Genomic DNA, 25,897 nt, shown 5'->3' with positions numbered 1-25,897 from the left:
TTTTTACTTTTTTGTAAGTTTTTATTTTTTTTAAATTTTTTTTTTCAACGTTTATTTATTTTTGGGACAGAGAGAGACAGAGCATGAACGGGGGAGGGGCAGAGAGAGAGGGAGACACAGAATCGGAAACAGGCTCCAGGCTCTGAGCCATCAGCCCAGAGCCTGACGCGGGGCTCGAACTCACGGACCACGAGATCGTGACCTGGCTGAAGTCGGACGCTTAACCGACTGCGCCACCCAGGCGCCCCACTTTTTTGTAAGTTTTTAAATCTATTTTTTTACTTCCATCATTTCATTTTATTCCATTTCATTGATTCATTTTTTCAAATTTTCAAATGCTTTCCTTTTTTGTCTTTTCTTATCTATCCCTTTTTTCTCTAATCTATCAACCTCCTTTCAACAACCACCAGAACACACCTAGGATCTAGCAACCTTATTTAATTTTTTATGTTGTTTTGAATTTTTTAATTTTAATTTTTTTACCTTATTAATTCCTTTTCTTCCTTCAAAATGACAAATGGGAGGGGCGCCTGGGTGGCACAGTCGGTTAAGCGTCCGACTTCAGCCAGGTCACGATCTCGCGGTCCGGGAGTTCGAGCCCCGCATCAGGCTCTGGGCTGATGGCTCAGAGCCTGGAGCCTGTTTCCGATTCTGTGTCTCCCTCTCTCTCTGCCCCTCCCCCGTTCATGCTCTGTCTCTCTCTGTCGCAAAAATAAATAAATGTTGAAAAAAAAATTTAAAAAAAAAATGACAAATGGGAGAAATTCACCCCAAAAGAACAACAGGAAGAAATGACAGCCAGGGACTTCATCAATGCAGATACAAGCAAGATGTCTGAACCAGAATTTAGAATCACAATAATAAGAATACCAGCTGGGTTGAAAACAGATTAGAATCCCTTTCTGTGGAGATAAAAACTATTCATGATGAAATAAAAAATGCTATAACTGAACTGCAATCTCTAATGATTGTCACAGCAGCAAGGATGGATGAGACAGAAAAGAGAATCAATGATATAGAGGACAGACTTATGGAGAACAATGAAGCAGAAACAAAGAAGTAGACTAAGGAAAAAAAGCATGATTTAAGAATTAGAGAAATCAGTGACTCATTAAAAAGGAACAACATCAGAATCATAGGGGTCCCAGAAGATGAAGAGAGAGAAGAGGGGGTAGAAGGGTTATGTGAGCAAATCATAGTGGAAAACTTTCCTAACCTGGGGAAAGACACAGACATCAAAACCCAGGAAGCACAGACGACCCCCATTAGAGTTACAAAAACTAACCGTCAACAAGTCATATCAAGTCAAATTCACAAAATACTCAGGCAGGGAAAGAATCATGCAAGCAGCAAGGGAACAAAAGTCCTTAAGCTACAAGGAAAGACAGATCACGTGTGCAGCAGACCTATCCACAGAAACTTGGCAGGCCAGAAAGGAGTGGCAGGATATATTCAATGAGCTGAATCAGGAAAACATACAGTCAAGAATTCTTTATCCAGAAAGGCTGTCATTCAAAACAGAAGGAGAGATAAAAAATTAAAGGAGTTTGTGACCACTAAACCAGCCCTGCAAGAAATTTTAAGAGGGACTCTCTGAGGGGAGAAAAGACGGAGGAAAAAAAAAAAAAAAGACCAAAAGCAACTAAGACTAGAAAGGACCAGAGAACACCACGAGAAACTCCAACTCTACAAGCAACATAATGGCAATAAGTTCATATCTTTCAGTACTCTAAACGTCAATGGACTAAATACTCCACTCAAAAGACATAGGGTAACAGAATGGATAAGAAAACAAGATGCTGTTTACAAGAGATGCACGTTAGACCTAAAGACAGCTTAAGATTGAAAGTAAGGGGATGGAGAACCATCTATCTTGCTAATGGTCACTGAAACAATGCCAGAGTAGCCATACTTATATCAGACAATCTAGACTTTAAAATAAAGACTGTAACAAGAGATGAAGAAGGGCATTATATCATAATTAACGGGTCTATCTACCAAGAAGATCTAACAATTGTAAACATTTATGCTTCAAATGTGGAACCACCCAAATATACAAGTCAATTAATCACAAACATAAAGAAACTCATTGATAATAATACCATAATAGTAGGGGACTTCAACACCCCACTTACAATAATGGATAGATCATCTAAACAGATAATCAACAAGGAAACAATGGCTTTGAATGACACACTGGACTGGATGGACTTAAAAGGTATATTCAGAACATTTCATCCTAAAGCAGTGGAATACACATTCTTCTCCAGTGCACATAGAACGTTCTCCAGAATGGATCACGTACTGGGCCACAAATCAGCCCTCAGCAAGTATGAAAAGATCAAGATTATATCGTGCATATTTTCAGACCACAAGGCTATGAAACTCAAAATCAATCACAAGAAAAAATTTGGAAAGGTAACAAATACTGGGAGACTAAAGACCGTCCTACTAAAAAATGAATGGGATAACCAAGAAGTTAAAGAGGAAATTAAAAAGTACACAGAAGTCAATGAAAATGATAACACCACAGCCTGAAACCTTTGAAACACACCAAAGGTAGTCTTAAGAGGGAAGTATATAGCAATCCAGGCCTTCCTAAAGAAGGAAGAAAGGTCATAGATACACAACATAACCTTACAACTTAAAGAGCTGGAAAAAGAACAGCAAATAAAACCCAAAACCAGCAAAAGACAGGAAATAATAAAGATTAAGGCAGAAATTAATGCTACCAAAACCAAACCAAACCAAACCAAACAAAACAAAAAAACAGTAGAACAGATCAATGAAACCAGACGCTGGTTCTTTGAAAGAATTAACAAAATTGATAAACCACTAGCCAGTTTGATCAAAAAGAAAAAGGAAAGGACCCAAATAAATAAAATCAAGAATGAAAGAGGAGATATCACCACCAACACAACAGAAATACAAGAGAATGTTACGAGCAATTATATGCCAATAAAATGGGCAATCTGGAAGAAATGGACAAATTCCTAGAAATATATAAACTACCAAAACTGAAACAGGAAGAAATGGAAAATTTTAACAGACCCATAACCAGTAAAGAAATCAAACTGGGAATCGAAAATCTCCCAAAAAACAAGAGTCTAGGGCCTGATGGCTTTCCAGGGGAATTCTAGCAAACATTTAAGGAAGAGTTAACATCTATTCTCTTGAAGCTGTTCCAAAAAAATAGAAAATGGAAGGAAAACTTCCAAACTCTTTCTATGAAGCCAGCATTACCCTGATTCCAAAACCAGACGAAACCACACTCAAAAGGAGAACTATAGACCAATTTCCCTGATTAACATGGATGCAAAAATCCTCAACAAGATACTAGCCAACCAGATCCAACAATACATTAAAAGAAATATTCACCAAGACCAAGTGGGATTTATATCTGGGATGTAGGGCTGGTTCAATATCTGCAAAACAATCAATGTGATTCATCACATCAATAAAAGAAAGGACAAGAACCACATGATCCTCTCAACAGATGCAGAGAAAGCATTTGACAAAACACATCATCCTTTCTTGATAAAAACCCTCAAGAAAGTAGTGATAGAAGGATCATACCTTGAGATCATAAAAGCCATATATGAAAGACCCAACACTAATATCATCCTCAATGGGGGAAAACTGAGAGCTTTCCCCCTAAGGTCAGGAATACGACAGGATATCCACTCTCGCCACTGTTATTCATATTGTATTGGAAATCTTAGCCTCAGCAATCAGACAACACAAAGAAATAAAAGGCGTACAAGTCATCCAGGAGGAGGTCCAACTTTCACTCTTCACAGATGATATGATACTCTATATGGAAAACCCAAAACATTCCACCAAAAAACTGCTAGAACTGATTCATGAATTCAGCAAAGTCACAGGATATAAAATCAATGCACAGAAATCAGTTGCATTCCTATAAACCAACAATGAAGCAACAGAAAGAGAAATCAAGGAATTTATCCCATTTACAATTGCACCAAAAACCATAAAATACCTAGGACTAAATCTAACCAAAGAGGTGAAAAATCTATACACTGAAAACTATAGGAAGTTTATGAAAGAAATGGAAGAAGACACACAAAAATGGAAAAATATTTCATGCTCCTTGATAGGAAGAACAAACATTGTTAAAATGTCAATACTACCCATAGCAATCTGCATATTCAATGCAATCCCTATCAAAATAACACCAGCATTCTTCACAGAGCTAGAACAAACAATCCTAAAATTTGTATGGAACCAGAAAAGACCCTGAATAGCCAAAGCATTCTTGAAAAAGGAAACCAAAGCTGGAGGCATCACAATCCCAGACTTTAAGATGTATTACCAAAGCTGTAATCACTAAGACAGTATGGTACTGGCACAAAAACAGACACTCAGATCAATGGAACAGAACAGAGAAATGGACCCAGAAACATATGGCCAACTCATCTTTGACAAAGCAGGAAAGAATATCCAATGGAAAAAAGATAGTCTCTTCAGCAAATTGTGCTGGGAAAACTGGACAGCGACATGCAGAAAAATGAACCTGGACCACTTTCTTACACCATACACAAAAATAAACTCAAAATGGGTGAAAGACCTCAATGTAAGACAGGAAGCCATCAAAATCCTCGAGGAGAAGGCAGGCAAAAACCTCTCTGATTTTGGAGGCAGCAACTTCTTACTCAATAGGTTTCCAGAGGCAAAGGAAACCAAAGCAAGACTGAACTATCGGGACCTCATAAAAATAAAATGCTTCTGCTCAGTAAAGGAAACGATCAGCAAAACTAAAAGGCAACCGACAGAATGGGAGAAGATATTTATAAATTACATATCAGATGAAGGGATAGTATCCAAAATCTATAGAGAACTTACCAAACTCAACACCCAAAAAACAAATAATCCAGTGAAGAAATGGGCAAAAGACATTTCTCCAAAGAAGACATCCAGATGGCCAACCGACACATGAAAAAATGTTCAATATCACTCATCATCTGGGAAATACAAATCAAAACCACACTGACATATCACTTCACACCTGTCAGAAAGGCTAACATTAACAACTCAGGCAACAACAGATGTTGGCGAGGATGTGGAGAAAGAGGATCACTTTTGCACTGCTGGTGGGAATGCAAACTGGTGCAGACATTCTGGGAAACAGTATGGAGGTTCCTAAAAAAATTAAAAAAAGAACTGCCCTGGGGCGCATGGGTGGCTCAGTAATTTAAGTGTCCGACTTCGGCTCAGGTCATGATCTCGTGGTTTGTGGGTTTGAGCCCCGTGTCAGGCTCTGTGCTGACAGCTCAGAGCCTGGAGCCTGCTTCGGATTCTGTGTCTCCCTCTTTCTCTGCCCTTCCACTTCTCATGCTCTGTCTCTGTCTCTCTCTCTCAAAAATAAATAAACATTAAAAAAATAAAAAAATAAAAAAATAACTACCCTACGACCCAGCAAATGCACTACTAGATATTTATCCAAGGGATACAGGTATGCTGTTTCAAAGGGCCACATGCTCCTCAATGTTTATAGCAGCACTATCAACAATAGCCAACATATGGAAAGAGTCCAAATGTCCATCTATGGATGAATGGATAAAGAAGATGTCATAAATATATATATATATGTATGTATATATATATATATATACACATATATATGTATACACACACACACACACACACACACACACACACACACATATATATATATATATATATGGAGTATTACTCGGAATCAAAAAGAATGAAATCTTGCCATTTGCAACTATGTGGATGGAACTAGAGGGTAGTATGCCAAGGGAAATTAGTCAGTCAGACAAAGACAAATATCGTATGACTTCATTCATATGAGGACTTTAAGATACAAAACAAATGAACATAGGTAATGGAAGCAAAAATAATATAAAAACAGGGAGGGGGACAAAACATAAGAGACTCTTAAATATGGAGAACAAACAGAGGGTTGCTGGAGGGGTTGTGGGAGATGGGATGGGCTAAATGGGTAAGGGGCTTAAGGAAACTACTCCTGAAATCATTGTTGCACCATGTGCTAACTAACTTGGATGTAAATTATAAAAAATAAATAAATTATAGAAAAAAAATAAAAATAAAAGCAAAAAAAAAAAAAGAACTTCATTTTGGTTTTAACAGTGGGAATTAAATTGGTTAAAATTCAAAATGAAAACCCAGGGACACCTAGGTGGCTCAGTCAGTTAAGCATCCGACTTCGGCTCAGATCATGATCTCGTGAATTCTCGTGAGTTCAAGCCCCGCATAGGGCTCTGTGCTGACAGCTCAGAGCCTGGAATTTGCTTTGGGTTCTGTGTCTCCACCTCTGTCTTCCCTTCCCCTGCTCATGCTCTGTCTCTCTCTCTCAAAATAAACATTAAAAAAAATTTTTTTTAAAAACAAACAAAATGAAAAGCCATAGTTCTTCCTCAGTCTTTTAAGTTTAAATCGCAAATGTTATTATTTAAGTCAGTAGATACCTTATTGAGTTTTGAATATCTCACAAAGCTGTCTTTTGAGTATGGTCATAAATCATGAGATGGATATGGAGGGATCTCAGTCTGGGTCTTGGCTGGCTCTTACAGAGCCAAAAGGTTGATCAAAGAGCCTCACTTCTGCCTGCAATTGTCTTCGAATTAAGAAGATTCATCTCTGGCTAGCTAATGAAACACAAAGAATTTCTGTGGTCCTCCAGGCTCATAAATAAGTCAGTGATCGGGCGCCTGGGTGGCGCAGTCGGTTGAGCGTCCGACTTCAGCCAGGTCACGATCTCGCAGTCCGTGAGTTCGAGCCCCGCGTCAGGCTCTGGGCTGATGGCTCAGAGCCTGGAGCCTGTTTCCGATTCTGTGTCTCCCTCTCTCTCTGCCCCTCCCCCGTTCATGCTCTGTCTCTCTCTGTCTCAAAAATAAATAAATGTTGAAAAAAAAATTAAAAAAAAATAAGTCAGTGATCCAGCTAAATATGTAATTCCCAATCTAAGAGTTGTTTCTGCTAATCCTTATATTTGAATGTTCTTTTGTTGTTCTCCCATGCCAGCATATTTGAGGTAAAGCATGGGGATTGAGCAGTAGTTAAGAGGGTTGACACTTCTCTAACATAGCATAGCTATTGTGCTTCTATTTTTCCAATTGTATCATTACATGTAATTCTTAAAATTAACACCAGGCATATACTTTGGACAACCTAGATCTCAAGCCTCACCAGCCGGTGGTTATTGATGTAATTGTTTTAATAGTAACCACCTACATCTCACGTGATTATGTTCCCTCCTCCCCAAATCCTGCATGTATCAATTGGAATTATTGTGCAGGAGACAGAAACTTCAAATAACAATGGTTGAAACCAGATAGGTGTTTATTTCTCTCACATTTCTTTTTCTAAAGTCTAGGAACAGACAGTTTAGGTCTATTATGGTGCTCCATGGTGTAAGATATCCAGGTTCTTTCTATTTTGTTGTTCAGTTTTATTTTGCTCAAACCAGGCATGTGGCTTCCATGTCAGGGTCTAAGATGGCTACTCTATACCTTCAGCCATCGTGTCCATGTTCCAACCATTAGGAATAAGAAAAGGAAAATAGGGGCATTCCCCTCCCCTTCAAGAATATGTCTCAGAAGTTACACTCATTTCAGTTATTTTCCATAGACATCCCCTGTCTAGAAATTAGTCAGATGGCCAATTTTACTTGCAAAGAAAACTGAAAACTACCTCTTTTATTTTGGGTGACTGACTATGTGCTCAGGTAAAATTTGAGGTTCCTATTACGAACCCCAGTAGAAGAAAGGAATTACCAATATTAAGGGACAACAGATAGTGTTTCCTCTACTATACACTCTGCAGAGGCTCTTAAAATCTCACTTGTGTCATGTCTGTCATATCTTGGATTCTCCAGGGGAGAGGATGGGTAGAGGGTTTTGGAGTTGGATACTTTCTTTCCCCCAGGTCAGTTAGACTCTGATAATTCCCCAGCAGATTAGCCTCGGTTTAACTAGTTTCTCCAGAGGGCAAGACTCATTAAGAAGAACAGGGTGCTTCTGTTAAGAAAACAGAACGTTAAGAACAGAGAAAAATGTTTCCTTTCCCCCTCTCCCTGCCAGAAGCACTAGGAGATTTTTTTTGTGATACAGGAAACCTGTTCAGGGGACCTGCTCAAGCATGGGGAGGTAAATCTCACAAAACTTGGGACCTCCTCATGAAAAATTTCTCCTGAAATTTTTAACTCTCAGAGTTGTCCATACAACATTGCCTCCAGCAATGTATCAGTGACAGTTCTGATTTTCCTACCCCTGCACTGGTTCCCACAGTGGTTTCCCCTGTTAAAGATAAATTGAGGCACATTGAATTTTTCAGTTTATTTGATCAAAAACCAATTCAAATCATGTGCCCAGTTAGAAGTGGTTAGAAGCGCTTCACCAAAAGGAGCTAAGGGAAAGACTTTTATAGAGAAGAGGTAAGAAGCAAAGCAGGGAAATTATTTATTTATTTTTTAAAATGTTTTTATTTATTTTTTGAGAGAGAGACACACACACACAGAGCACGAACAGGGGAGGAGCAGAGAGTGAGGGAGACACAGAATCTGAAGCAGGCTCCAGGCTCTGAGCTGTCAGCACAGAGCCAGATGGAACTCACAGACCGGGAGATCATGACCTGAGCAGAAGCCAGATGCTTACCTGACTGAGCCACCCAGCCGCCCCAGGAGGGAAATTATTTAATTGGCTATATCCCATGCGGTCACCTTCTTTGGGAAAGCCAAGTTGGCTGCTTATGATCGATTGTCCTTAGGCTTTAATTTTTTCACCTTGAGGCATTTCAGTCTTAGGTTTTGTAGTGCTTACTAGGGTACTCAGGAATTAAAGCCACTTCAGTCTAATGGCCTCCTTGTCTAGTTAATTTAACACTTCATGAGCCTCTCCTCCATTAAGTTGTTATTCTCTGTATTTGCCTGTCAATCTCTCCAATCTTGGGGGCAGTGGTTTGTCCTCTCCTCAACTCTTTTACAGATCCTAAAAGAGTTGCTGATTTTTTTAGTCTGTTCAGCTTTTTACTTGTTGTTAGGGAGCACTGGCAGCTTCCAACCTCTTTACACGTGGAAGGAACTCCTTGCGTCCAGAAACAGGAGCTACACCGCCATTCTACTTTGTCTCTATGAATTTGATTCTAGGTTCCTTGTATAAGTGGAACCATACATTATTTGTTCTTTTGAGTCTGGCTTATTTACTTAACATAACATTTCAAGATCCATCCATGTTGTAGCCTGTATCAGAATTTCATTCCTTTTCAAAGTGAAATAATATTCTACCATGTGTATGTGCCACATTTTGTTGATCCATTCATTCACAGATAGGCATTTGAGGTTTTTTCCATCTTTGGGTTATTGTGAATAATGCTGCTATGAATATTGGTGTACAAATATCTGCTCCAGTCTTTGCCTTCTCTCCTGCCACGGTGCAGAAACAGAAACTCCTCTCTCCTCACATAGTTCCTTTCCACAGAGAAGTGGAAAAGGAAGGGAGACCCAACCAAATTCCCCATGAGTGGTGTCTCGTGAGAACGGCAGATTAGTTATCCACAAAATGAAGACTTTGCCTTCTTTTCTACACATCTGAGTTGTAGCAAAAGGTTAATTTTGAGATCGTTCTCTATGATGATTATTGCACTTAGGTTAGAGATGTGACAAAAATGTCCCTAATTGAGGCTGACTACAATTACCTTGGTAAAACTGCTACAAGTGAGCATCTGTTCTTAGCTTTGCTTTCCAGACACTTAATTTTATTAACACACCCCAAATTAAGCAAATTGAGATTTATTGTTAGGCGTCATTCATATATTAACTTATAATGAAACCATACAAATTTATAATGAGAACCAGAACTGCCAGAAAGACTAATTCTCTTCCCTTGGTCATTGGTCCCATATTATTTTTCAATGGGTTGCTTCCTTCCACCAACCAGAGCAAGGAGACTTAGGTGTAGGATGTTAGTGAATTTTCTCAGCCATCCGTGATAGCCTGATGCACACACCTCTAGTAAAAGGAATCTCCTATCTTCGGTATAATCATCTTGCCGGTTTGTTTCAATAGTTAGACTTTTGGCATGGACGCTATTTTCAGTTATCCTGAACTCTGGCTGAATCTTAGAATTGCCTGTGGAGGTTGTGAAAGATACATATGGCTAGGTCTCATCCATACCTAGTGAATCAAATAAATCTCCAGGAGCTTCAGCAATTTTGTTAAAGTTTTACTAAAGATTCTGGTTCATGAGTGAGAGTTGAAAATCAATGGACCAAACCTTTGCTGGTGGGTTTTAGCAATCACTTTAGGCTGACATTACTGGTCATTGATTCTGTACTGTTCCAGGTTGACTGAAATAAGATTCTGCACAAGGAGCCAACACTCTATTCCTCAATAATAATCCTACCTAGAAATGCTCATACTTGAAGGCCAGTAAGTAGTGAGTACATTCCCTGAATTCTTATAGAGGTCTGCAGTTGGTCAAGGCAGATGTGTAAAGACTGAATAATAGCAACAATGATGATCAACTGCATTGAGAAAAACATTTCCTTAGGTCAGATCAGATGTTTGACAGACCAATAATTGCTTCCCTAGATACATTTTTCTATTCTTCCTTTTAGTATCAAACCACATTCTGCAGATTTCTCACCTTAAGTGTGCCCTTGACACTAAGTTCTGGCCAGTGTGATATGAGCTGAAGAAATATGAGCAAATTCTTAGCCATGTCCCCTTCAGAGAAAGCTGGCTCCCCTCTATCTGTTCCCATTCCTGTGCACTGGAGTACAGATCTGTGGTGAGTTGGCTGCAGCCAACTGGACAAAGACAACACCTCGGAGCTGGGGAAATGATCATGTGGATCATGTGGCAGGAACCCCAGTCCTTCAGTGATCACATAGAGCACCGTCACCTTCCCACCCTGGACAAATTGCCTCCCCTGGATTGTCATAGAAAGGAGAAATAAACTTTTATCTGTTTGAGGTACTGTATTTTAGAATCTTTGTTGCATCGGATTCATCTATACCATAATTATAACAGAAGGTCACAGGACCAGTAGTCTAAGATATTTACTCACTTGTTGAATTCTTGTCACTATCCCCTTCTCCAAAATGCCGGGGTCAGAATGTCAACAAATGAGACACTAAAAAACTTACCACCTATTTGTCTAAATGTGCAACCTAACATCTTTAAGTGGCAATGGATTATGGCAACTCCATCTCTTAGTGAGTGTTCAACACCCTGTTGAAGATCAGCAAGGGAATGTGTGCTATTAGAAATGAGGCCTTGGTCTGTCTCCCTCTGCCTTCTCTAGAAATATTCCTTCAGACCTCCAGGCTGTCAGCACATAAAGGCACAGAAAGTGTGAAGATACAGACACTGGATAACGTTCACTAATGACTTCCCATGTGCTAACAGTGCCCCTTAAAATTGCCCTTTATTGACATAACCTTTATTCCTGGTATGAAGGCCTCCTCGTGACCAGGACTTGCTTTCATCTTCCCTCTCTACCTCTTTCTCTTACTCTTGCTTCCTCCTCGACATTTCTCCCTTCCATATTCTTAATGTCTACTCTTTCTTAGAAGTGCTCCCTCCATTTTGACGTTTGTTTCACAAGCTTCTAGCCCAATATCCATAAAATGTTTTGCTTCCTGAAATCCTCAAAACCTGCTGCTCTTCCCTCTGCTCTGGCACTACTGTTAGAGCATATATTAAAGTGGTGAATTGCTTATACTTACTTATAATGAAGATTTTTTTCATTTTTTAAAAAGTTTATTTATTTTGAGAGAGAGAGAGCTTGCACACATGTGGGAGGGGCAGAGAAAGGGGGAGAGAGAGAATCCAAGCAGGCTCCACACTGTCTGTGCAGAATCCAAGGCGGGGCTTGAACACATGAACCACAAGGTCATTACCTGAGCTGAAACCAATAGTCAGACACTTAACGGATTGAACCACCCAGGCACCCCAGAATATATTTTAATAAGAGAAGGAAAACAATCTTCAACAACTGAATAATGTCAAATATTGACATTTTGAAATGTCAATTTGTATATATACTCATATCACTGTGAATGTCCTTGTTCTCCTGAAGTTTATATTCTAGTAGTTGGAAAACATAGTCTCAGAGTCCAGTCTTACAGAAAAGGTGTTCCTGAGTTCAAAATCTCATTTGGATAAAGTATCTTCTACTTTTTGTTTTGATAGATTAGAGTCATGCCTGGAGAGGCTCTATGTCACTGGAGGTATCTCCTTTGATCTCTTAGAGAAGAACTTGATAATATTTACTAGCTTTTGTAATCTTCTGACTATGAAAACTGGGGTGGAATATTTATCTCATACTCAATGCAAATCATAGAATGCACCAAATGTAATAAGGGACAAACCGTTTCTTTCTTGTGTTTCAAAAAATATGATAGCTCATAGATATCAAGATCTTTATATTTCACACATGTGAAAGATATCCATCTTAAAGAAAGAAAGAAAAGAAAGGTTTGGATAAAGTGTGTGATCTCATTGCTGATCCTAAGTTTTGTGTGATCAGGACAAGTGACCAAGCATATTTCTGAGCAAACAGTGGACAGAGAATATGACTCCTTCATTTGTGACACAGGGTTATGGTGACCAACAATGAACAAGTACATGGAAGCACTTTGAAATCTTTATATTATAGAGCATATACAGTGTGAGTTATTATGACTGCTATGTGCATTATAATTGAAAAACCATTCTTGTATGCTTCAAGTCAACCAGAAATACGAATTCAACTTCGCACAAAAGTACACAGGGGCAAATGAATAGGGTTCAACTAGGCATCATCAGTTTTCTTCAGTAAGGAGCAGGATAGGGATAGCGACAAGCTTTGGTTTTATACTCCCCCTAATGTTGTTGGAGAATGTTGTGCTAAAATAGCAGATATGGAACCACCGTGCTCTCTGCTTATTGGATTCTACTCTTCCACTCTTATTTGATAACATTATGTGCATCATAAATTTTCTAAAGACAATACCAATTAGGGTTTATTTTGGTTAGGAAACAAACACAATTTTTTTTTCTTACTGTTACAAATGTGGTGGCCTACATTCCTTCACTGAATAATTAAAATTTAAAATTAATGTTGTATCACCACTTCACACCCATTAGGATTGCTATTATTAAAAAAAAGAAAGAAAGAAACTGACAAGTTTTGGTGAAGATAAGATTGGAGAAACTGAAAACTTAGTGCGCTGCTAGTGGGATGTCAAATGGTGTAGCTGCTACGGAAAAGAGTGTGGTGGTTTCTCAAAAAATTAAAAATAGAATTACTATATTATCCAGCAATTTCATTTCCAGTCATAGACCCAAAAGAATAGAAAGCAAAGGCTCAAACAGATATTTGTACATGCTTGCTCAAAACAGCATTGTTCACAATAGCCATAAAGTAGAAGCAACCCAAGTAAGTGTTCATTGATGGATGAATGGATAAACAACCTGTAGTGTATACATTCAATGGAATACTATTCAACCTTAAAAAGGAAGCAACTTCTGACACATGCTAAAATATAGATGAATCCTGAAGACATTACACCAAGTGGAATGAGACAGTCTCAGAAGGACAAATACTGTATGGTTCTACTCATATGGGGTATCTAGAATAGTCAAATTCATAAGAGACAAAGTGGAATGGGGTTGCCTGTGGCTGAGAGGAGGGGTAAATAGGGGAGTCATTGTTTAACGTACACAGAGTTTTGCTTTGCAAGATGAAAATTTTCTGGAGCTGGCTGGTGTGATGGTTGCACAACAGTGTGAATGCACTTACTGCCACTGAAGTATACACTTAAAAATGGCTAAAGTAGGGGCGCCTGTGTGGCTCGGTTGGTTAAGTGTCCGACTTTGGCTCAGGTCATGATCTCACGGTTCATGAGTTTAAGCCCTGCATGGAGCTCTTCGCTCCCAGCACAGAGCCCGCTTCAAATCCTCTGTGTCTTCTCTCTCTGCCCCTCTGCTGCTCATGATCTCTCTCTCAAAAATAAGTACTTTTTTAAAAAGTGGCTTAAGTAGTAAATTTTGTGCTATGTATATTTTATAACAATTAAAAAATTAATGTTGCATCAACTCAAGGGATTCTAACATAAAGAATAAATTGTGATATGAGTCAAGGTTATGGACAATATTCATCTTATTAATTTGGTATTAAGGAAGAGAGAATGCTAATGGAGACAGGATGATAATCTTTTGAAATCATACAATGGGTAAAGCTAAAAATTATAGTTTTGATATATCTTAAAGAATCTCATGGATTGAGGACAGGACCTGGATTTTTTTATGCATTATTAGATAAAAAGAACAATCTGTATAAATAATCTTTGTTTTATTTCCATGACTCTAATGTGTATGGATCAGATCATTTATCTGGAGAGAAGGAGATATGTTATGGTCATTTCCTGCCTTATTTACTGTACTATACCATACTCTCACAAATATATGTTGGATAATCCCAAGATAGGCGAAATGAGCATGTCCCAGATGAGATGGTCCATAGCACGTACTCATGCTAGCCTATATGCAGAACTTCTTCAGCTGAAGGTTGACTTTTAGAGTGCACCATGGAGATTTCTAAAGTTTGATGGGATCCTCATTCACTCAGACATTACGATTAAAAGCCACAAGTCTCCATGTGAACAGTGGTTCCCCCTTAGTCACTGAAATGGGATCTGAATCTTTGTCCCTACACCCTTATTTTCATCAACTAATTGATAAAGTAGGATCTTAGCTCTGAGTCTGAATACAAGAATAAGGACTGGGGAAGAAATAAGTGGATTGGATTTCAGTTTGATGTGCAAAAGTAACAGACACTCTCCCTACCATCTCTCTTCACTCCTTCTTATCCCATTTGCCTTAAGTTATTGAAAATAATAATGAAAAGATATTAAGGGGGGGCTGGGTGGTTCAGTCAATTAAGCATCCAACATTTGATTTTGGCTCAGGTCAGAATCTCATAGTTTGTGAGATTGAGCCCCGCCTCGGGTTCCACACTTACAGCTCGGAGCCTGCTTGGGATTCTCTCTCTCCCTGTCTCTCTGCCCCTCTCCCATTCTCTCTCTCTCTCTCTCTCTCTCAAAATAAATAAACAAACTTTAAAAAAGATGTTAAGAGATTTCACAAAGGGAGAGAAATTATTACCTGAACTGGACAAATAGATTTCCTTCATCATACAGATTCTCCAGCCTTTTTTGGAAGTGGTGTATTCTCAAATGAAGCCACATCTACTGGCAAGCCAGGAAAGGGATTGTGAATAAATGTGACTGCCAGAAAGTGAGGAATTTTTTGTAGTTTTGTGAACAGTGTTGCTGCCTAAGCTAAAGCAAAGGTGTGGGAATCTACAAAAATACTATTGGACACTTGAAAAGTACCTCGGGGAGCTTGCCATCCTGAATATTTCAGTATTTATCCTGAGATGTCTCTATTAGAATCTACACCTTTATGTTTTCGTTGAGTATTCTGTTGTGTGGAAAGAACAGAATGGGTGAAATATCTACAAATATGGCACTGGAAAGTTTAATTGCACAATTTCTTGAGAAGCTTTAGGTTCTTTTTCTTTCAAATTACATCACAGAGAAAAGTAATTCCCAACCCAGAAACCCCACATAACCATACCAGAGACACTTCACTAGGTCAATGCACTTTATTATTTCTACTGAGCTAGAGATGTACATGAACAACATAGGAGCACACTCCAGATAACCATTTCCTGTCCCTCTTGGAGCCAGCCACCCTTTCCCTTCAGGCATTCACCCTCCAAACACATCCAAAACGTGCTAAATGACGTGACCTGTTTGAAGCCACATCTCAGAGCACCGTCTGTGAACTTAGCCCACATTGTTTGCATGGTGTCAGGAGAAGAAGGGAAGAAGGTGGATGATTAAAATTGATAGGATCAACGTTACCGTTCTCAATTTTGAACTGTAAGGATCCATATGGCGAGCGATGTGTCCTATTCTTGACGTCTTAGAGGATACTTTTTTAGAAGGGTCACTGGAAGTAACCGTGGAGGACATGTTTCTCCTTGATAGTATCATTTATCTCCATAATATCATTTATGTAAGCAGGGATAACTTCTTGAATATCATTTTGCCATCGACAAGTCATAAGGACCTGTCCCTGCCTGTAAGAAGATTCATAGACACAGTCTGTCATTACCACTCCTTTGATTAAATTACAGTACACTCCTTTTATTGATTGCCTGCTCCTGTGACATCTCTTCACACCATTCTTACAAGACACAAACAGGTTGTTACAGATGTCTTGCAGTTCCTCAAATGATATCTGGAGGAAGAAATGTTCTTTTACACAACGGAATCTGTTGTGGACATTTTTCATCTTTATTTCATCAGTGCAGTAGTTGGAATCAGTTAAGGGTCTTCCCGGATCAATAATGGTGCGCCTTTTGAAAACATCCTTAGGGGTTGGTAGGGTAGGTCCTGTGCTGCGCATTTCCTCCAAATAATCTTCAAATTGCTCTATCTCTTCTGCTGACAACGGAACATATTTGTGCAAGATTTTCAACTGCAGTGGCTACAGTAGCAAGAGCAGCAGGAGCAGCAGAGTGAGGGGCCTCAGGGTGATCAGAGTCCACATGCTTTCCAGGGGGGACTACGAGAGATAAGGGGATGTGAGCCATTTCCATACTGTGCCCGCTTCTATTCCTGTGCTGGGCAACATTCCTTTCTGCCAATTACCGCCGTTCTGAGCTCGAAGACTTTGGGCAGTATTCAAATTGACAATTCAGAATATATTTAACCATTTCTGAAGTATGGACTAAAAAGTAACCTTCCTAGGCCTGTACTCAGTCGGGAAGACTGTTGATATGAGAGGAAAAGGTGAAGGAAGGAGGGAGAGAAAAGGAGAGAGAGCAGTGAGCAAACAAGGAAGGATGAGGAAGAGAGAAAAGGAGAGATGGAGGGCAGGAGGGAAGGAGAGAGGAGGTCAAGACAGCAGTGGGGAGAGGGGAGAGAGAGAGACAGACAGACAGACAGATAGACAGACAGGCAGAGAAGAGGCTCCCACCATCCGGAACAAATGCATCTGTTCTCTTCTTAGGAGTTGTGAACTCACACCGTAGAGAGCTATAAGTGATCCTCCCTCCCCTCTGCCTGCTGCTATGAGGAAAATTCTTCATCTTATGACTTCTCCTCTTGCTCATCTCAGACCATAGACGCCCTGGGAGAAGGGATCAAGCAAGGTACATGGGGTCGGGTGAACACCATCTGCTTTTCTTTGTGAATATGCTTTCAGCACGACCTCCTTGCCTGGAGCTGCTCGGTCCATTTTGTAGCCTCCTCTGCCTCCTGTTACCACTCAGAATGGCTCTGCCACCAAGGGGCATCGCTTACCTTGTGGGGGTGTTTTTTTATCCTATTTTTTTCTTCTCTTAGGTAGACTTCATGGTTTCTGCTGTGATCAGGTTTCGCATCCCTAAACTCTCTCCACCCTGTGAGCCTGTCTGCAGAGTTACGGTAACCTCATCAGGAGCTATTTCAGTCCTTACTTTCCTCGATGTCAGTGCATCCGCCTGTCTATTCACCCCACAGCAGGCTGCACCAAAATCCCCCAGTACTTTATTTATTTATTTATTTATTTATTTATTTTAAGTTTATTTATTTTTGAGAGAGAGAGTGTGAGCAGGGGAGGGGCAGAGAGAAAGGGAGAGTGAGAGAATCCCAAGCAGGCTCCTCACTGTCAGTGCAGAGCCTGATGCAGGGCTAGAATTCACAAACCCTGAGATCAAGACTGGAGCTGAAATCACGACTTGGATGCTTAACCAACTGAGGCATCCAGGCACCCCAATACCCCCCAGTACTTTAAATACACATGAGCAAGTGTCTCTGCAACACAAATGTGTAAAACTGAGATGAATTACATTATTTAAAAAATTGTCCTATCTTAAAAAGAAATGAAAATGTTTAATTTGGTACATACTAATGAAGCACATTATTACTAAGCTTTGTGGTCGTTATGTTAAATAATTATTTTAAAACTTTCCTTGCAAGAGCCTGAACAGTAGTAACATGTGTTACAGGAATTGTGCCCAACAGCTAGATACCAGGGGACAGACTACCCTTTAGTACAAAGTGTCATCTCTCACAGAGAACTCCTGGGCCTATCTATCATTTTCCATTTCTACTCCAAATCTGGCTGTTAATCAATTCTCCAAGGAGACTTCCCAGACAAAGGCAAGTGCTTTAGGTACACTGGAGAACAGGCTTCCAGGCCTACCTGTGCCTGGAGTCTCTTGACCTTGTTCAGTCCTTGTGGTGTCTATGCTTCAGAGAATGGATGCCTCAGGGCTGGGCTGTAGAGATCCTGATATTGGGGGAATTGGCCTCCCCTTAGAGCACAGGAGCTTGGAATAGAAAGGGAGAAAAACAACTGTGAGCAGCTGAAATAAATACATAAGTAATATGTATAAATAATATTTATTTGTACATAAATATATATACAAATAATGAACAATAATGGCTAACACAACAAGCAATGATGTACAAAGCACTATCTATACATTACCATCTTCATCATCCAAACAGCCTTATGATAGACATGTTGTTTTTTAGTATTGTTTTTGTCTTCATTGTAATCAGCATCTCTTTGTGAAAGGAGGTTGCTTAAAATCTTACATTGGGCCTGGCAAAACCCTGGTTCATGCTCAGGTCACAAGTCTGTCTGACATCTACAATTCAGTTCTTCACTGCTATTCTGTGGCCCTTATCAGTCTAGTTTCCCTTCCTGAGGCTAACCTGTGCTTCCTTCTCTAGGCTGTCTTTGTAACTCTGTCAGAAGAAACTAACAGAAACACAGAGATCACAAAATTGGCAAGAACCAGGGGCGCCTGAGTGGCTCCGTCAGTTGAGCGTCTGACTCTGGTTCTCAGGTCTTCATCTCAGGGTCGTGAGTTCAAGCCCCACATTGGGCTCTGTGATGGGTGTGGAGCCTACTAAAAAAAAAATAAGTGGGGAGGACTAGAATTGTGTTTGAACCACTGGAGTGCTGTAAGAAATTGGCCCACGTGCTGGCTCATGTGCCATGAAGCCTAGCTGAGCCGCTGCAGGAGAGTTTCCTGGGTTTTCTTACTCCACTGTGGCCTTGGCATAAGAGAAGTCTTCCCTTAAGGCAACCTGAGTGATTCTCCAATACTCATAACCCAGAGACTCTGAGCTACGTGGAGATGGAAACAGGTTGGATCTAACCTTTGTATATGTGAGTAGAAAAAGTCAGAGAATGGAGGAGTTAGAGACAGGCAGATGTTGGGGGTGCCTGAGTGGCTCAGTTGGTTAAGCATCTTACTTCAGCTCAGGTCATGATCTCAAGGTTTGTGAGTTCAAACCCGTCATCTGGCTCTTTGCTGTCAGTGCAGAGCCCGCTTCAGATCCTCTGTCTCTCTCTCTCTCTCCCCCTCCTACTTGCTCTCTCTCTCAAAAATAAATAAACATTTTTTTTTAAAAAGGCAGATGTGGGGGGCACATATGAGAAAGTAGAGAGAACAGGAGGATTGAAGGCAGGAGAGCAGAGAATGGGACTGGAAAGAAAAACTGGCCTGCAGTGGTGACGTGAGACTGGGCAGTCTTGGTGTGGCCATAAGCATGAACCCTTCCTCCCATCCCTGCTTCTACACTCTTATCAGACTCCCCTGGGGAGTCTCTTCAGGAGAGTGAGACCATTGTGAAAGTGCAGGGAGCTCAGCACACATTCCCATAAATGAGAACCTGGAGTGTCTGCAGCATCTTGGGCTGCAGAAAACAGAACAGCAGGGGCATGGAGAGCAGAGTTCAGGCTCCTGCTGAGGACATGCCTCAGGGCCTGCCCAGGATACCTCCTTGACTTTTGTACCCTAAACTTCTTAATTTTTTTATTTATGAATTCAGATTGTAGTTTCATACTTGTCAAAATCCTTTCTGACCCCAAAGTATATGCATTTTTGCTTCTATTCTAATGTATTACTTTTATGGATTTTTGAAAAATGTTAAGTCTTTTACCCATCTGGAATTTATTTTGAAGTATAGTGAGAGGTGGGTTTTGTTTTTACATGATTTTTCCATAATCCCGGTACCAATGATTTGGGGTCCCTCATCACTAATTTAAAAGTTAGCTTAAGGGGCGCCTGGGTGGCGCAGTCGGTTAAGCGTCCGACTTCAGCCAGGTCACGATCTCGCGGTCTGTGGGTTCGAGCCCCGCGTCAGGCTCTGGGCTGATGGCTCAGAGCCTGGAGCCTGTTTCCGATTCTGTGTCTCCCTCTCTCTCTGCCCCTCCCCCGTTCATGCTCTGTCTCTCTCTGTCCCACAAATAAATAAACGTTGAAAAAAAATTAAAAAAAAAAAGTTAGCTTATATATTAAACAATTCTATTTCTGAACTATCTGTTGTGTTTTGATGATGGTTTTATCTATTCACTTGCCAGTGATATGCTTTTACTTATTCTAATTTTATAAAATATTTTAATATCTAATAAAGCAACTCACATTCATTCTTCTACTTGTTCAAAAGTTAGTACTGAGACAGAACAGAAAGTAGATTAGTGGTTGCTTGGGGCACAGGGTAGGAATGGGAATTTGCAGTAAATGGGCAAGACAGATAGACAGACAGAGACAGAAACAGAGAACAGAGAACAGACGGATTGAAACATGCTCATGCAATGCTTCTTAAGTTTTTGCCTGGCAACCTCACACAGCAGAACCACCTGGACGCCCTGTGGATTGCAGATTCCCTGGGTTTTCCTCAAACCTCATTAATCAGAACCTCTGTGAATGGGCCCATATATCTGCACTATAAACAAGTTCACAAGGTGAGTCTTAGCCCACTAAAGTTTGAGAAGCACTGCCTTTGTATACATAAAAATGTAATTTATGACATAGAAAACATCCCAAAATAGTGGGGGAAGTTTTAGGCCTTTTCAGTAAATGTTTTTGGGAAAAAAGTGAGATGAATTGCTTTCACTGTTTGGCTATAGTGAATAATGCTTCTTTGAACATGGGTGTGCACATATCTGATTCAGTCCCGCTTTTCTTCTCCGCTTTTAAACGTGCTTGGGAGGGTTAGGGTAACTTATAGGTGTATAGGCAGGGAAGGGCCTGAGAGAGGTTGTCTCTCCCGGGCCTTTTCTATTATGCAGGTCTTGAGTCCCTGGTCACAATTTAAAAAAATAAAATAAAAGAGTAAGATGGGTCAAAGTCTCCCCAGGGAGACAAATACATATTTCAGAGAGATGATTAGGTTGTATTTTAAAAGTGAATCATTTTTAAAATGCAAGACTTTTAACAGATCTTACAATAAGGCATCAAAGGATTATGATTGTGTAATAGTTATATAGCTTCAATCACAAAAGGAAAAATTAAAATTGTATCTTACAAATTGGTAACAGTTACAATACCTCATAAACTCAATGCTGGTGAGTGCGATAAGGTGGGCAATCACTCATTTGTGATCACAATGAAAAAGTTGGCAAATATAATAAAAAGCTTTGAAAAGCTGATAATATCCCTCCACTTGTAATAGCTAAGATTCTAAGCAGCAATAGTTTATATAGAAATATGGACAGTAAGCTTTACTTAATAAAGACAAAAATTTGAAATTTGAAAACATAAATATCCAAAAATTTGAGGAAAGGTTAAATTGAGTCTGATATGTTCATAAATATGGTAAAAACAATAATAACCACTGTAGTAAAAGCTAATATTTGAGATAGTATTCTGTAGTCAGAGAATTATATATTATAGAATAGATTGTTTTCCAGAATTTACAAATGAATTAACCAATGAAAATTTTAAAATATGAAATATATTTAATATTATAGTAGTAGGATTATCTGGTCACAAGTGATAGAAGTACCAAACAAATTAACTTAAACACAAGAGGAACTATATTGACTCACAGAAAACAAGTCCAAGAGGCACAGCAGGATGAAGAAATTAAATCTTTCACTGCACTCTTATTTTCTCTCTCTTCCACCACTGTTTTCTATGCTAACTTCATTCTCATGCAGGGTCTCTCAATGTAATGGCAGAGAAAATCATTGTTACCTTTATAGCCTATATTTAAGGTCACAGAAGGAAGTGTCATCCTCTCCCACTTTCATCCAATATAGAAAATAACTTTACCGATTGGCCTTGTTTCTGTCACGTGCGTAAATCCAGGATTGTGAGGTCTTCTGATTGGTCAACCTGTAACACATGTCCTCCTCGGGTCAGTAAAGGCAAAACCACACCATTAAAATTCCAGCAGAATTCCAGTTGCTGACCGAAGGAAGGGTTGTTATCTACAAAACAAGAAAGGGATGGAGACCAGTGGCAAATGTCCATTACAAATGGCTGGGGAAAAAATTGAACTATATCTACAACATGATCCCAATTAATGGAAATATAGATTACATGGTGGGGGCGGAGGAACCAAAACAAAACCTCAATAAACTGTTATTTCTGAATGGTTGATTTTTTATTGTTGTCTTTAAAGCTATCTATTTTTCAAATTTAAAATAAGTTAGTTCTAAGAAATGTCACTTACGAAATGGATTTTTAAGATCTGGCTTTGGACGTGTTCTTAAATATGAAGTGCCAATTTCTCAGACTGACACATTTGGTATCAGTTAACTTCCACTTTTGCTCAGTAGCAGGAAGAGTCAGTTCCTTAGTTTGAGTGGTTAAGCAAAGATAAAAACTCAGTCTTTAGAGTTAGACTTACCTTTATGAGTAAATCCCAGAATATCTCTTCGTTGAATTCCAAAAGAAAAATCTAGGTTTTAGCTAACCTCAAATTTAGACTCTGCTTAAACATTTTGAGGCAATATTTATCCTTCTGACCTTTACACCCCTAGCAAAACTGAGAATGGTGTCAGGTTGAGAAAATCTAGAGGAAAATGTGATTTTTGTAGGTCCTAAGAGGATCAGTGACTTCCCTGAAATGCACATCTTTTGTTCAAGACATTTACTAGGGCCCAGGCCCTAGTAAAGACCTGAATATTTGAGCTCACAGAGACAGAATACAGAAAGGAACTGACTTTTCCTGATGCAAAAGTGGAAGTTAACTGATATCAAATGTGACAGTTTGAGATACTGGCACTTCATATTTAAGAACATGTGTCCAAAACCAGATCTTAATAGACGTACGCAAAATAAGAGTTACTCAATAATTGAAAATCAATCTTCAGAGCACAAATATAGTGTAATTTTGACATCTTATATTGCAAAAATGGAGTCAAGCCAGCTCCGGGATGACAAAAATCTCTTCATATTTGTTTGCAGTTTCCTGCAAGTTTATATTTATGTATGCCTTAATTAGCTTTTTTATTGTATGATTCTATATAAAAAATTTTTTTTGAGATTTGTTACATTGATATCTGCTATTTTTTTTTTTCTGTAATGTCAGTGTGAGTTTAGCAGGTACAGACTAAGATATCACCACTGATATGGCTTGATCTCATAATTTGGTCCTTCTCAGTGATCAGAAATAACAGGAAAATAGAAGCATAGAATATATTAGGATAGACTATTTCATAGATTTTGCCAGGGAAAAGGAAAATAAAGCCCAGTGAGACAGTGGGTTCTATATCAAGAAAAAATAGGGGAACCTGTCTGGCTCAGTCAGTGGAGCATGTGACTCTTGACCTTGGGGTTATGGGTTTGAGCCCTGCATTGGGTGTAGAGATTATAAGAAAGAAAGAAAGAAAGAAAGAAAGAAAGAAAGAAAGAAAGAAAGAAAGAAAGAAAGAAAGAAAGAAAAACAGATTTCAGTGTTCACACCCACCCACCCACACACACACACACATTCCTCCATGTATGATGGACTAGAGGTCAAAGTAATATTTTAAAAACAACATTAAGGATATTATAATGATACAAGTATATATAGTAGAATATTTTTCACAATTTCGGAGCTAGTGATGTCTTTCTTAAACCAAACAAGAGCACAGCCACAAAGAAAATTATTGAATTATTGAAAAGCTTGATTACACATGCATAGACTGAATTACATACCTGTATACATGAGTACAAAGAAAATCTGACCCCAAAACAAATAACATGACAATGATCTCTAATAGCAGAAGACACCAAAAAAATAAACTTCAAAAACCAGCAACAGCTTGGGGAAAAAAAAATGCTTTGGGGGTGCCTGGGTGGCTCTGGTTAAGTGTCCAACTTCAGCTCAGGTCATGATCTCACGGTTGGTTACTGGGTTCCAGCCCCACGTTGGGCTCTGTGCTGACAGCTCAGAGCCTGGAGCTTGCTTCAGATTCTGTGTCTCCATCTCTCTCTTTGCTCATCCCCTGCTAGTGCTCTGTCTCTCTCTCTGCCTCTCAAAAATAGATTAAAAATGTTCAAAAAAATTTTAAGTGCTTTGAAAATGTGATCAGTGTGAAAGTGCTTCTCAAACTCAGGTGTAAGAAAAGTATGAATTTCTTTTCTCAATCCATTGTATCTGCACCAAAACCCTAGCTCTTAAGGGTGGCAGCACAATTTACCTCTGTTACAATTTTAGGTGTCTTCTGCCTTTCCTACATAGTTAGGAAAATCAAAGTATCTGCATTTGCCCTAGTAAAACAGAAAGTTACAATTTTGTACATGAGTGTTGATCATCATAGTTTCATAGTTTCATAGTTTCTTTCTGTTATCAATTGTCTTAATATGGAACATAGGGTTGTTTTTCCTCCCCTTTTAAACAACTAACATTTTTGAAACTTAACACAAAAGCCATTGACATCCCTTTGAGCTACCAAAGAATTTGGTAAAGAATTTCTTGTGCTGTAAAGAATTTCTCTCTTTCCCAATATTCTACGGCAGTAAAAGCAAAATGCTCATCTATGCCTTCACAAAGTATTCTTATTTCCTGTGAGATCTTCATCAAACTCCTATATTTCTTAGCTTTTGCATCATTAACTCATTATGAGTGCAACTCTGCCATGATAGATCTACCTTCTCACTAGAAAAGCAAGGAGAGGTGGTTTATCTCCAAAAATTTTAAGGAGCTTGTTTAGACAAAAACACTTTAAACTTGTTTTTTTTTTTTTTTTAAGATTTTATTTTCAAGCAATCTCCACACCCAACGTGGGGCCCAAACCTACAAACCTGAGATTAAGAGTTGCAGGATCCACCGACTGAGCCAGCCAGGCTCCCCTAGACTTGGTTTTATTTATTTATTTATTTTTATTTTAAATTTTTTTTAATGTTTATTTATTTTTGATAGAGACAGAGCACAAGTGTTGGAGGGGCAAAGAGAGATGGAAATGGAAACCGAAGCAGGCTCCAGGCTCTGAGCTGTCAGCACAGAGCCCAACGCAGGACTAGAACTCACCAGCTGTGAGATCATGACCTGAGCTGAAGTCAGATGGTTAACTGACTGAGCGACCCAGGCACCCCTAATTTTTGTGTTTTTTTTTTAACATATAGGTTTTTAAAATTTTTTTAAATTTATTAACTTAGAGAGACAGAGAGAGTGAGAGGGAGAGGAGCAGAGAGAGAGGGAAAGACAGAATCCCAAACCAACTCCACGCTGTCAGCACAGAGTCCAACATGGGACTTGAACTTATGAACCATGAGATCATGACCTGAGCTAAAACCAAGAATCAGACACTTAACTGATTGAGCCACCCAGACACCCCCAGATTTGGTTTTAAAATGAAAGTATACATAAGGATGAATATAATCTTCTAGTCAAGATGGAGTAACACGGACCTGATTTACCCTCCCACCTGAAACAATTTTTAAAACTGATAAAATGCTGGAAAAATTAGTTTGTTTGTTTTTTTTTAAATTTTTTTTCAACGTTTTTATTTATTTTTGGGACAGAGAGAGACAGAGCATGAACGGGGGAGGGGCAGAGAGAGAGGGAGACACAGAATCGGAAACAGGCTCCAGGCTCCGAGCCATCAGCCCAGAGCCTGACG

The 25,897-nt window shown here is 39.3% G+C and overlaps 1 protein-coding gene across 5 annotated transcripts in view; it reads right to left on the bottom strand.

The window, feature by feature from the left end:
- The window catches only part of RNASE9 (ribonuclease A family member 9 (inactive)), a 107,229-nt gene that overhangs the window by 68,646 nt on the left and 12,686 nt on the right, over positions 1 to 25,897 (bottom strand). Inside the window, exons 1-4 of one of the 5 annotated variants that reach the window (XM_086710249.1) lie at positions 22,522 to 22,601; positions 22,119 to 22,276; positions 18,248 to 18,374; positions 15,642 to 16,624 (exon numbers count right to left, since the gene is read on the bottom strand). In XM_086710249.1, coding sequence (XP_086566375.1) covers positions 16,004 to 16,465 — 462 coding nt within the window. In that variant the 5' untranslated portion in view covers positions 16,466 to 16,624; positions 18,248 to 18,374; positions 22,119 to 22,276; positions 22,522 to 22,601 and the 3' untranslated portion in view covers positions 15,642 to 16,003. The other 4 variants (XM_086710248.1, XM_086710250.1, XM_086710251.1 and 1 more) reach the window with 4 other exon arrangements.

This window comes from Puma concolor, chromosome B3 (genome assembly GCF_028749965.1).
Source record: "Puma concolor isolate L17-30 chromosome B3, mPumCon1.1.hap2, whole genome shotgun sequence".
Classification (NCBI taxonomy): Eukaryota; Metazoa; Chordata; class Mammalia; order Carnivora; family Felidae; genus Puma; species Puma concolor.
The sequence above is the reverse complement of the archived record's forward strand: the minus strand, read 5'-3'. Positions and strand labels throughout refer to the sequence as shown.